General features: G+C 37.4%; 1 protein-coding gene across 1 annotated transcript in view; it reads left to right on the plus strand.

Annotated features, from left to right (window-relative positions):
* The window catches only part of NTNG1 (netrin G1), a gene marked incomplete at both ends in the record, with an annotated part of 140,592 nt that overhangs the window by 105,139 nt on the left and 22,467 nt on the right, over positions 1-12,986 (plus strand). The window contains 2 exons of the mRNA XM_084211833.1: positions 5,250-5,417; positions 10,843-10,980. Of these exons, the coding sequence (XP_084067959.1) occupies positions 5,250-5,417; positions 10,843-10,980 (306 nt within the window). The remainder of the gene's footprint in view (positions 1-5,249; positions 5,418-10,842; positions 10,981-12,986) is intronic.

Consider the following 12,986-nt stretch of genomic DNA (forward strand, 5'->3'; position numbering starts at 1 on the left):
ACTGTATAACTCATTTCCTGTAACTTTACCCTTACAAAAAAAGGGTATGAATGAATAACCATTGGTAAATTCAAACGTTAGAGAATAAAGATGTTTATTTTAATATTTTGATTTGTTCCTATATGATACTTTTTCTAATTTCCTGTTCATTTTATTACCTATCCAGTTGCTCCCAAATTAGCTATGTCAACTGTTTCTTCTGTTCAAGTTGCAAACCACAAGAGAGGTAGGAATTCTAGGATTCATACAGTGATCCCATAGTGCTCTGTGTTGTGAAAACATTGCACTGTATGAATCTGGAATATCTGTGGAGTGTACCCATTAGTTTACTGGTGAGGCATCCTCATTGAATACAACAGAAGCATTAAGTCACATAAACATAAGCCATACAAAGAAAAATAAATATGCTTCTTAGACAGTTGTTGGTGGCAAATAAAGTGACATGGCATTTATTTTTAAAGGAGCTAAATGTATGAATATGACTATTCAGATCCTTGCCTAGAAAGCAGATGTTTACTAGAGTCTTGTTTTCCTCACTGATATGCATAAATTGTAAAAGAGGAAACATAAGCAGATTAGTTGAGGGCAAACAATCCATAAAACATCAATTGTCCATGTCCTCAAGAAGTATCTGTAAATGCCATGGAATGTAATGCATTGTTGTGTCTCTTAATGCATTGTAAGTGTGCCTTATGTCTTCATTTTATTGTAAGTGTGCAAATTCAGAGTGCAGGCATTACATTTGGAACTGATGTTCTAGTGTTCTATCAGAATAATGGAATTTTATTAATATAATAAAGGATGCCAATATTCTTTCTGACTTACAGGCAACCTGTTTCATTTGCATATCTGTCATTCACAGTCTGAGATCTTTTCATTGTTTTTCCTCATCAATTTATCTGTAAAGAGTATGTATGAAGATGTTTTGTCTTTCTGCAGCAATTGAGAATATCTCATTATTCATGAAATACATATGAACAAGGAAAAGGGTTATTAAGAAATGTCTGAACTTAGTTTGACCCCTTTGATGAGATCATGGTAATGAGCCATACTGTTTGTTATGAAGCAGGTAATTTCTAAGGTTACAATGAAACTTCCTTTGTTTGCCTTAGTGGATGGAGGAGGAGCACGGAGTAACTAGAAAATGAAAAAATAATTTAAAGATTTGTGAATGCACTTTTCTTGAAATATGCTTTGTGCTTTAAATTAAAAAGTGACACTAATAGCTGTCTCATGCAACCTTAGTTTAGAAATGATGCTACCCTTCCTTGTGTGTTTATTGTTTCATGTGATGACATTTCATGTTTTAATGGTCGTAGCTGAAGCTTCAGCTGAACTTCATCCCTACAATAGTAGTATGTTATCTCAAAGATGTAAGTGATCTCAAAGCATTAGAATGGGGGAAATTGTTAAATTTATAGAAACAAAACAATTTGATTATCAACTTTGTGAGCCTGCTTCAGTGGGCAGTTTTATCATGCTTTCTGCAACAGAATCAAGATTGTTTCAATAAAATCATTGCACCGGAAAATAGTCAGGGAGGCTCAGAGAGTCAATGCTTCTGTGAGTTTGCAAGGGATTTGACAGTTCCTGAATCAGCCAAAAACAATGATCACATCTAACATGGCAATCCCTTTTTCCTTCACATTAAACCTATCTAGCTGTCATTACCTCTTCTCTGAGCTTTTTCGTTTCTGAACCATTCACTCCTTATTGTTACTCAGTTTATCTGTGTCTTTTCTGACATGTGGTACTCAGAACTGAAAGCAGCATTTTCTAGCACTGTAAGAAGCTCGTGTCGTTTCACAATGGTTGGTAAGCCATGTACAGCCTGATTTTGAGACTTTTCCCCCATCTCCTTCAGTGTTTGCATGACTTTGCAGGGTGTGACAGTGCTTTAGGCTGCTAGCCAGAGCTGTGTGCCTAAAGACCCTGAGCTGTGCTTCTGACAGGTGTAACAAGCAGAATACTTTCTGGTTAAGGTGAACCACATGATATGCTGGAAGGGCCATATAGCACTGACAGCTTCCCAGCTGGCACGGTGCTGAATGCAATTCTGTGCGCTTTGTCTGAGTGGCTTAGGGTAGCACCTCATGTAGCCAGCAGAAAAAGTAATTCCATTTCCATCATAGGAGGACTTTTTACATAGCTTATTTTTTGTGAGCACAGAGGGATGAAAAAATGATTCACTGACCAGGCCAACAGCAAAAAATTACTGCACTAACAATATGGTGGGGAGTCAGGGGAGAAGCAAGCGTTATCACAAAAGTGATTTAATTGTTACTTGCCATTTCTTTTTTCTTTTTCCTCTTGCCAATGCTAATGTTTGATCGGATGTTGGACTGCTTTGGAGTTAACTGTGGTTTTTTTCTACACCATGTAGCATTTACTTGTCTGATGAAGACTACTAAAGCACTCCTGTACCTTAGCATTAGTTAACTCTGAGACAAAGACTTTGTTTCACACAGCACAGTTGTTACAGAAAAGCAATACCCATAGAAATGCAAACAAGTTTAAAAACTGGTCTCTTTGTTTACCTTAAGTATTGATGAGCCACATATGAACTTGAGCAGTCCCCCTGCATGTGTTTCAGAGCACATGCATACATCCAAGCGCTTCATAATTATTAGAGGTTTCTTCACTCCAAATCATAACTTAGAGCAGGCTTTGTGTTACAGAGTGAATTGCTTAATGTGCAGCTTTTGGTTTTGTGCTGTTGTTATGGCTAATTATGTGTAGTGGTAATATAATTGAAAGTTGTATTGGAGTTTCAGAGTGGAAGTAGTGCAGTCATTCATTCATGAACTATTTTCAGTTTCTTTCTGCTGCCTTAAATACAAAAGATAATGTAGCATTGTTGGCTTTTCTTTATAGTATATAAGCAAATTATTTCCTCTAAATTCACCTAGAATATGAAAATGTTTAGCAACAAGTCTGACCAACATACCAATACAGTATTATCTCACCAAAACAAATTCTCTGTTGGTAGCAGAAGACAGGTCCTCTGTCAGACAGAAAGACTGACAGCCTTGCTTCTAAATCTTGGATTCAGAAAGATTAGATTGCTTATCACTAGTCAGTCTTTCTTACTTTAAAAATCAAACACAAACAAAATCACACCAATTTTCCATTACTCCTGTTTGCTAGTGCTATTTTCCACTTTTAGATCTCATCTGTTCCAAACAGGCAAGATGGATATACTTGGGATGAGCAAGATGGATATACTTGGGGAGAAATGCTGCAGGGTGCCTGGCTGAGATGCTGAATCAGACTGACCAACTGCAAAAGATAACAAACTAACATTTTTTCCCTCCTTACTTTATTGTGTCAAGTGGTAACATACTGAGACTGATACACCAAATGTTTTCCTGTACTCCAGCAGTTACTGGCATCAAAATTATCAGATTAGCATGAACCACAAAACACCGGTTTAGCAGAATAACATTGAAGAGAACAAGAAATATATGTTAACTAAATGCATATATGTAAAACGGATTAATGTTTTCTGGCAGCAGAAAGGCAGCTCTCAAGATTAAAACATATGTTGTGCTAAGTGTCTAAAAATAATTTAATCCATTTACGGTCCAGTACATCAGACAAAAGCCAAAGAAATATCCATGTATTGGGAGTGCAGAGCATACTCAGAAACATGTGCTGCGACTGTTGTTTCTTTACAAAAGTACAGACAGGCTCAAAGACTGAATGTGATGCCCTTCTCCACCAGTCATGGGGATGATCAGGTGCCCCAGCATAATCAGGAGCATACCAGAGGAAAGGCAGCACAGGGGACTTGGCCTCTATCATACATGGAAGCATTTTACACCCTCTGCTACAGCTTTATCTAATTACAAGCTAACTTCAAGACCTCAAAGCCCTTCCAAGTCACTGCATCCAGTGCTACATTATTGCAGGAAACATACTGTAATTTATTCTACCAGTTAATAAACTACATCTGTGAAGCATCAGTGTGTTTTGCCACAAATGGAAAGTGTCCAACAACTTTACTGCCCTAGTGCCTACATACCATCCTCTAATTTCCAGCTGAAATTTCCCAGTAGCCAACTAACACTCATTTGTTCTTGTGCCAGTACTGTCCATTAGGATGGCAGGAGGCTTAGCTCCTTGCTGTATCACCTTCACAAGAAGGTGATATCTCTATCATCGCTTTCCTAGACTAAACAAGCCAAATTTTCTTAGTCTTCACTTTTTAAATAGACTCAACTTCTTTTAGCATCCTAGTAACCTTTCCAGCATTCATTCTAGGCTCATAATCCCAAGAGTTGCATGATTAGGCTGACACAAGTGTTCTACACAAAGCAGAGCTGTGTCTTCTATAATGTTATTGATACATTTCTGATTTTTAATTTGTTCTGTATAAAGCCAAGTATTGCTTGTGCTTAAAGACTAAAAGGCACTAGCATTCTATATTTAATGAATGGGTCTTTTAAAGTGGCTGTCATGCCAACTTCATTTCAGATGGCTGCAGTAAGCATGCTTTCTAGTCAGTACACATTTCAGAATTTTCATAATCTTTTCTAGCCCAACTGTTTTTCACCTCAGAAAACAAAATATGGTTAATGCTTACCTCAAAAGTACAGTTGATGTAGTTCTCCAATAACTGTCTTTCTTCCTTTTCTTCACTGTTAATTGTTTTAGGAGTTGTTGGCCAAAATTGTCAAACTAGAGATTTGTTTGGCCATGACGTAAAGCACTCTGGTTCACGAGGTGCCTACCAGTTATAGCACCCCAAGTTCAATAGCATTTTTGAATACTCTCCATTTCTGTCAGAAAGAAAAAAAAAATATTTTACTTACTGTTGTGGATTTAATTATAATTAAGTTTGACAATTTTGTCCACTGAATTTAACACTGTTAATATGAGGAGGTTTTTCCCAGGTCTTGATTTATACTCATCTCAAATATGCAAAAATATGTGCATTTCTCTCAGTGGAAACTGCACCTCCAGTAACCCTGAAAGGTTTACAACTGCAAATGCTTCAGTTCCATCAGGTCTGCCAACAACAGCCAACCTCCGACGTCATGCCATGGTTGTCGGGTCACGCTAACCTGCCTGAAACCAGCTCCACATCCATTGCAGATGAACATCTGCTGCTGTCCATGTTACATTGATTAACATGTATGTGCCATTCATTCATACTTCTGCTCATGGTTCATTTTTACTAAGCATGTAATGTGCTATTACTCTGCTGCTGTATACACTTTGTATACATTTCTGTTCTTCCTTGAAAGACTGTGAATGCTTCGGGCACTCCAACCGGTGCAGTTACATCGAGCTGCTCAATACGGTCATTTGCGTGAGCTGTAAGCACAACACTAGAGGTCAGCACTGCGAGTTATGCAGGCTGGGCTACTTCAGAAATGCTTCTGCAGAGCTGGACGATGAAAATGTGTGCATAGGTCAGTCCCGGGATAACTGCGCCTTTTCTTCTGTGCCTTTTCAGCTCCTGGCAGCTGCTAGGGACCGCTGCTGCTTACTTGCCACTGAAGGCAGAATGAGCTTTTTCAATGGATCAGAACATCTGTGTAGACTTCCCACCTCATTTCTATTGCCCTGGTAGCCCCAAGGAGGCATTTTGAATCCTTAAATGATGACGAACCTCTCTGGCTATGGGTCCTGGGTAGACTTTCACCAGAAACCCCTGGGAAACTGGATGTGCTCTCCTTACACAGGAGGGAGCCACACTGGGGTCACACATGAAAATTAAGGAGTTGAGTCTTAAATACCTGGTCCCAATATGACTTTTGCAATTACTAGTACAGACTCTTGAATACTTGCCTGGATACCTACAAAAGTTGCCAGCTGCATCAGGAGGACATGGGGAGGGACCTCTGTTAATCCCTTTTATTCACTAAATTTCACATGTTGCAGCTCATTCTGCTCCCAGACACAGGACTGTAAATGCAGTGTTACCTCCCCTCTACTTAGAAGAGGAACTGAAATGATGCCTGTGAGGTTAGGAACAGAATTTGTCAAATCAGTGTGACACAATGTCAATTTAGAAAAGGGATTCCTAGGTGAAAACAGTGCTTTAGAACAAGCATCTGCTATAAATATTCAAACTGCAGAATTAGAGGAAATGTTAGAACATAATAAGAAAAGCATATTAGGAAAAAATATAAGATCTTAACACCCTAGAAGAATATGCATTGTTCTCATGTCACCACAGACAGTATACAAGAAATTTAGGACACTTCAGGTGAAACCTCAACATAGCCAACATTGTATAAAAGAAGCTTTATACAATGGCTAAGTAATTAACACATAGCCACTAAAGACATTGTTCTAATAACAAACAGAGGTGGAGAATTTAATAATGTCATGTTTCTTGTAGACATAAGTACCAGTAGGACCTGTTCTGGATTTTCGTTGTGATTTTTTTTTTCTTTCCATCTTCCAGGAAGCAAAGAGTAGTTAGCAGATACTGTAAAATCAAAATAGACTTCGGGTGAATAAATTATATTTTTATACATTTATAATCCATTGCTCAGATTCAAGCCAGAAACTATTTAAGTTGCTATTATTTGAGTTTGTAACTTGACAGATTCACATATTTATCTTGTGATAAACACACAGATCCATCCATGCACTGCATTTCATGTGTCCTTCTTTTAACTTTGCTTGGCAATGTATTCAGGAAATGCATGATCTCCTTTGCTAGTAATTAGTCAGAGCTAATAAGAACTTTAGTAGGCAAGTCATGATTTTGTATGACTGTGCTGAGGAGATTACCACAATCAAATGTTCTTGGGAAAAAACTACTGTCCCACATATTTGTTTGATGTAGATGACAGACATCATAGGTATGACATCAGGGCTATATAATTTCAGCTGCCTAAATAGGCCTAATGAATACAATTCTAAATTGGTCTGTTTGGAATTTCTCATCAGCTCATTCAGTATGTTGTTTTCCCATATACACTGAAATGCTAAGACACCAGCTGCAGCTACATAAGACAGAGAAGTTAGTAAACAAAAAGCCAAAAATAAGTAATTTTAAAATTTATTTATAAGTGATACATTTAAAATGTCATGGTAAGACAACTGTGCACTATAAAATTGCCAAGACACTGAGAAAATAAATTTTTTAAATCTTTCATTTAGCAAAAAAAAAGGCAATGTGAAACATTTGCTGACTTTCCACCTTAATGCAAGCAGAATTCTTGGGCTCCCATGAGAAATGCACCATGTGAAATAACTATAGGATCAAACCTTGGTTTTCTACACGTTAGGTAATTAATTTGAAATAAATAACATTCTTGCTGGACTAAGACAGTTTTCCAGATCACAGTTGCCATACAAAATGTATGTTCATAATGTATGTGTCCTAGCTGATTTGCCAACTTAAGAGGTCTTTCCTACTTCTTGTGTAAAGTCAGTGAAATCAAGACATCTTAAGCACATTTCAGAAAACAGAGAAGTTTGTTCTTAAAGCTCTCTCTTGATCTGGGGCTCCTAAGATTTAACTGGGCAAAACGTGGAGTGTTTTCACCTGTGAGAGTTGATGGATTCACCACCCTTCTAGGTCAAGCACAGTCTTGCTCTATTGGAAACGCTCATTTCTCTTTTCTCTGAGTTTAAAAGCAGTGTTCTGTGGTTTAACTAGAAGTGAAATGTTGGCATGAACATTTTAATAAGCAGATTTGCAGTGATATGTGCAAGTCTTATTCCCGTATGAAAGTCATTTTTTCAGGCTAATTCTTTCCTCTTCAGCCATGTATGTAGAAAGGTAACAAATGTTTGGATGAGCTAGTTTAATGGCAGCTAATAGGGCTTTGGCTCTAATTTATCAAAACTGCTTCACAGTTTGCAGAAATACATATGGTAAGTACATGGATAACAAATCTGTCAATCTTAGCTGATGCTAAATCAATGGAGAAAATGTAAAATGCTTACTTTTTAAGAATAAAGAATTCAAATACTGAGAAGGTTTTTTACCAGTGAGCCAAATGCAATGTATTATACAGTGGGCTTAAATCTAAATTCTTGATGCCCTTAATTTCTTTAGCAGCAAAATAGATTTTATTTCCTAAAATGAAATATCTAAAATTTGTGGATTTGTACATTAACTGCAAAATTACCTCATATGGGCAACTGCAGTTTCAGAATAAATCAAGGTATTCTGAAGTTAAAAATTATTCATTCATTGTGAAAAATAATTTAACAGCTTGAAGAGTTTTTTATTTCTTAATAAAGCCCGAGTGACTTCCAGTGAATGCACACACTGACAAGCAAGGATAGCATGGAAACCACCAGGTAGACCCAGAGTAATAAAACATGGCCTTTGCCTCACAGCATAAATACTCAGCTGGTGATTGCTGTCACACTTTTAACAGAGTCAGTCTTGCAGTCAGTCAGGCTTAAGCTTCAGTTAACACCAGAAGCCCTAATGACACATGGTTAAGTTAAGCCTGGGGGTTGTCCTGGAGCCACTGTCAGCTCAGACTAATAATCAGCAAGCCTGCAAGCCTCAGCCCATTTCCCCACCTCCTTTCTTATTTACACTCCTTGTGTTTTGTTTGAAGCATTGATAGAGTAAACCCCAGTGAACAGATTCCCATTTCTGTTATCTTCCTATCCTTACAAATAGTTCCCAGATGAAGGTTAGGATGAAGAATCTTTATTGGTTCAGATCTGCAGGGTTTTTTTCCCCCACCCTGGAACCTGTGTGTGGTTTGCTTATTAGGGTGATCTGGGAATGTTAGTGGTTTAGTGTTGCTTAATGCCCTGTTGTTTTAAGGGCATTGGAGATACTCACTGCCTCCCTGTGGCACAGTGAAATTGTGACCTTTGAGATTTGTAATGTCTTAAGTATTTGGTAGGCCTTGGGAAGTGTTCCACAAACTATGATATTGTGTTGGACAATGACCCCAAATTTTCTGCACGTTGTATTACTGTGGTATCAATTGGAAAAGATGGAAGCTAGAATTAGTCCATTGTGTGTTCTGATTAGATCTACTAATTTTACAAAATGGCCTGGCTTAAAACTTATTTTCTGCTATTTACTTTCCCTTCAATAGCATGATATGGGCCTGGAACTTCTACATGTTTATGTGATAGAGTTCAGTTGGAAAGGTTTCACTGGTTCAGGGTCTTGTTCTCTGGAAAATATAACATAACATCCAGTATCACAGGCTATACATTTCTTTCACAAATACTTGTTTAAATCACTGTAACTTCATCATGTCTAACAAAGCTATTTTTAACAAGAATTGGGCCCTCTATTTTTAATGTCATTCCAAGCTTTTGTCTTTCAAGGTTTTCTATAAACACTCTTGAAGCAAATTATTTTACTTCCTGCATTCAGAATGTATCTCAAGTCTATGCCTCTTTACATAAACATTTGATACATCTGATTAACATCAGAATTCCCAGGTTTTTAAATGGCACTCACTTTGCTGTAATACTCAGCCTCACACAGTATTTTTGGCATGTCAGTTTTCCATTTCATTAATGAATGTTGCCAGCTAATTGACTCTGTTATTATTGTAGAACCCTTTTGCCAAAGGTAACTGTTCTTCTTCAGCATCCCAAATTTTCAAAGTGCCATCTGTATTTTATAGTTAATAAACAGTGGGACAACAGATGACAAATATCTTTCTGTTAATTTTTTTCCTTTTAGTTTTTTTCATTGGAAATATATACATATGTAACTTCCCAGTTCAACTCCTTTTTTTCATTTATGGTACCGCTGAGGTTTAACCTAGTGCTAGGGAACAACTGCCAGATGTAACCATCAAAGCAGCACTGATTCACAAACTTAGAAATCCAGACTCCCAGCAGGTTGCCCCAAATCAGCAAGAAGCAGAGATCAGATGCTTCCAAAAGGAGTCTGTTGTCTCAGTTAACAGTGAGGTTACTCTGGGTCTACGTGGGTCTACATAAAAATGAGATAACCCTTCAGTTGAAAACAAAATCTAAATAACCAAGGTGAAGAACAGGAATGCCAAAAATGAGCTCTGTGAGCTCCTTGCTTTTGTTCAGCCGGTGAAAGCTGAACACAGATATTGTAATCACATTAAAGAAAAGGGCTGTGAATGAACAACACAGTAAGTGTTGTGGGAGGAAATGTGTTACCCTACTTATTCTTTAATTAGCTGAACACATGTGAAAAATATACAGCGGGGAATGAGCCTCACTGCATTTTCCATCTGCACGCTGGGAGGTGAGAGAAATTAAAATGGCTGCATAAAGCCCGTTCTTAAAGGTTTTGCATTACATTAGTGCTCACCTCAAGCTTTTCATTGCAGAATACGCAAAAGGTTTATTAATGTCACTGATAAATCAATCTCATCAATTTAATGGCAAATATTCACTTAAATTATTATACTGCTCAAACCTATAAAGGAAGACTATCTTGGAAATAAGTAAAGTGCATTTATATAGGCCTATAAAGACATCTAGCACTTCTGAAAATATTGAGTAATACAGATAAGCCTATTTAATAAAGCAAAACATTTCACCCTGATGGCACATGGATATATCCATACTATACAAAGCTTTTCTAATGTTCATTAAATTGTCAAAAATATTCTTGCCAAAAAGAATCTGTTACAATCACTTACCCTCAAGACCGTGGTATCTTCTGCCTTTATATCTTTTCTGTTTACTTTTTCTCTTTGCATCATAAAACGTTTCTTCCTGAAATGACACATGCAAACAAATAAATGGACATGTAGTAATTATATTCACTGCACTAGATGTTATTAACAGACAGTCTTCCTTTACCTTTAGCACTGGAAATGCACCCTTTATTGGTATTGAATGAATTATCTCCACATGTAGACCTGAATCCAGTGTGTATGTGTTGTCTTGTTTCTGCAGACTGTTATTGTAACCCTTTTGGTTCAGTCCATGATCGCTGTAATGACAGAGGATTTTGTGAGTGTAAGGAGGGAACATCAGGGCCTAAATGTGATAAATGTCTGCCGGGATATATCTGGCACAGCTTGGGCTGTCAACGTAAGTAACTCTGAGAGTCGCCCCTCTCCTGCAGCTCCGCTGCCTCTCGTCCGTGTGCTGTCATGTGCCAATTCTTGGGAGCAGAGAACGAGCGAAAGCTCTGGGCTGTACCAGTGCCATAATGCCTGAACCTTGGGAGACTCCCAGCTGAGGGCACTGACTGTGCCATCCAGTTAATTCAAAGCACTTTCGGTGTCCTCTCTCTCTCCTGCTAACACCCGGAGGAGTTCCCGCTGGCATAGGTAAATACACGTGTCTTGGCAACTGTGAAGTTTTGTATACTAAAACATCAGCATATTACTTCCAAATTCAGAATTCCTACTAAAAGAAAGGTGATTTCTCTGCATGTTCACTTCTTTCTGTCCTAAACTTCAGCTTCCTGACTAAGTTAATTATGCTTTCATACCGTTAAACTATCCCTGGACAGTAACTGCAAAACACTGGCTTGGTACCTGTAGTAATTAGTGAAAACTAGATGAAAGCTAATGATTGGAAAAAAATGGAAATATTCTTAAGATCCTTAAAAATAAGAGCTGAAATTTTCCTTAAATGGTGCTAGAGCACATGTTGTTTCAATGCTTAGTTATATATTTTGCTTCTTTTCTGGTTAATGGGTCTTGTAAACAACTGAGTAGAAATATCACTTCAATATATACAGGATTAGACTTCTACTGCAAATTTTGTTTGTAGTAAATTCTTAAGACTTAATCTTTTAACAGTTTTGATCATCTACTTCCAGAAACTCGGGAGGGTCCTCTCACATTTTTCTGTCACCTTCTCTCACTGCCTCTCTGCATTCTTAGCCACACACACAGTAAAGACAAATTTCTACAAGAGCTTGCTTTTGATTCTTAAGACTGAGAAACACAAGAAAATGTAATTACTGACACCAATTACACAAATATTATAAATTGGTCAACATTCATACAAGTGCTCTAAATACTCAAAACCAAATGTAAATCTGATATAATAGATTTATTTTTTTAAAGACAATAATGCTAGAGATTACCACTGCCTCTCCAAGTGATGAGTACCTCTGAAGCAGAAAAGCTGGACTTGTGACAGCTCAACAAATGCTATCTGGAAAGAGAACCAATAAATAATTTCAGGAAATATTGTGATGGTTAACCAAATAGCATTAAAGATAGCATATGAAAAGAAATTAGCATGGGCAACACTGTTCAGTGCAACCTGAGAAAACCAGTCTTCCTCAGCTTCTACCAGCAAGCTCCTGTTTGTATTTGGCAGGGCATTTAAACCATATTTTTTCATGCATGATTGTTGACTGTGTTCTCATTTTCCAGCTGCTTCTACTTGAGTTATGATTCACAAAATTATTGGGCAGTTAGAATTGCAGCAGAAAGCAGGTGAAGTAATGTTTCAAGTTTCCAACTTCACTAGTACTAAATCTTCACCAAATCAGACCCTAGTTACCTCCCAAACAACACACTCAGAAATAAGAGGTCTCCCTCTGCTTGGCACCCCATATACAAGAAGGTTGTTACCACCCTGTACCTTATCCTAGATACTGGCAACATAACCATTGGGATTTATGAAGCATTGGAAATATTGCAGCGACCCAAACTACGAGGAAAAAAAGTGAAAACTGAAACAGTATGTTTCTCTGCATAGAATTTGAATAAAGAAAACCTACCACTGTGTCCACCCAGTGGGTTTAAAAAAAAGATATTAAGTAGCTGAGGTATTGAACAAGCCTGGGGGACTGTTGAGCAAATTTTACAGTAATATATATACACCAGTTTGTCAAAGCAGTTACTTATTAATTTCAGTACTTCCTATCTTTTAGAGTTTGGACATTATAAGACAAATAATGTTCTTTTAATGAGGAGTTTTTTGAGCCCAGCATATAATTAGCTTGATTTTAGCTGAATCAAGAGTATCTGTAAAAGCTTTGGACAGTTTCTGGAAATGCAAGCTAGTGCCTTTATATTTGCTGACAAAACTAATTGAGTTTCCCTCACTATGTTGTAATTTTCTGAACAAAT

This window comes from Fringilla coelebs (genome assembly GCF_963513975.1).
Source record: "Fringilla coelebs genome assembly, chromosome: 9".
NCBI classification, from domain to species: Eukaryota; Metazoa; Chordata; class Aves; order Passeriformes; family Fringillidae; genus Fringilla; species Fringilla coelebs.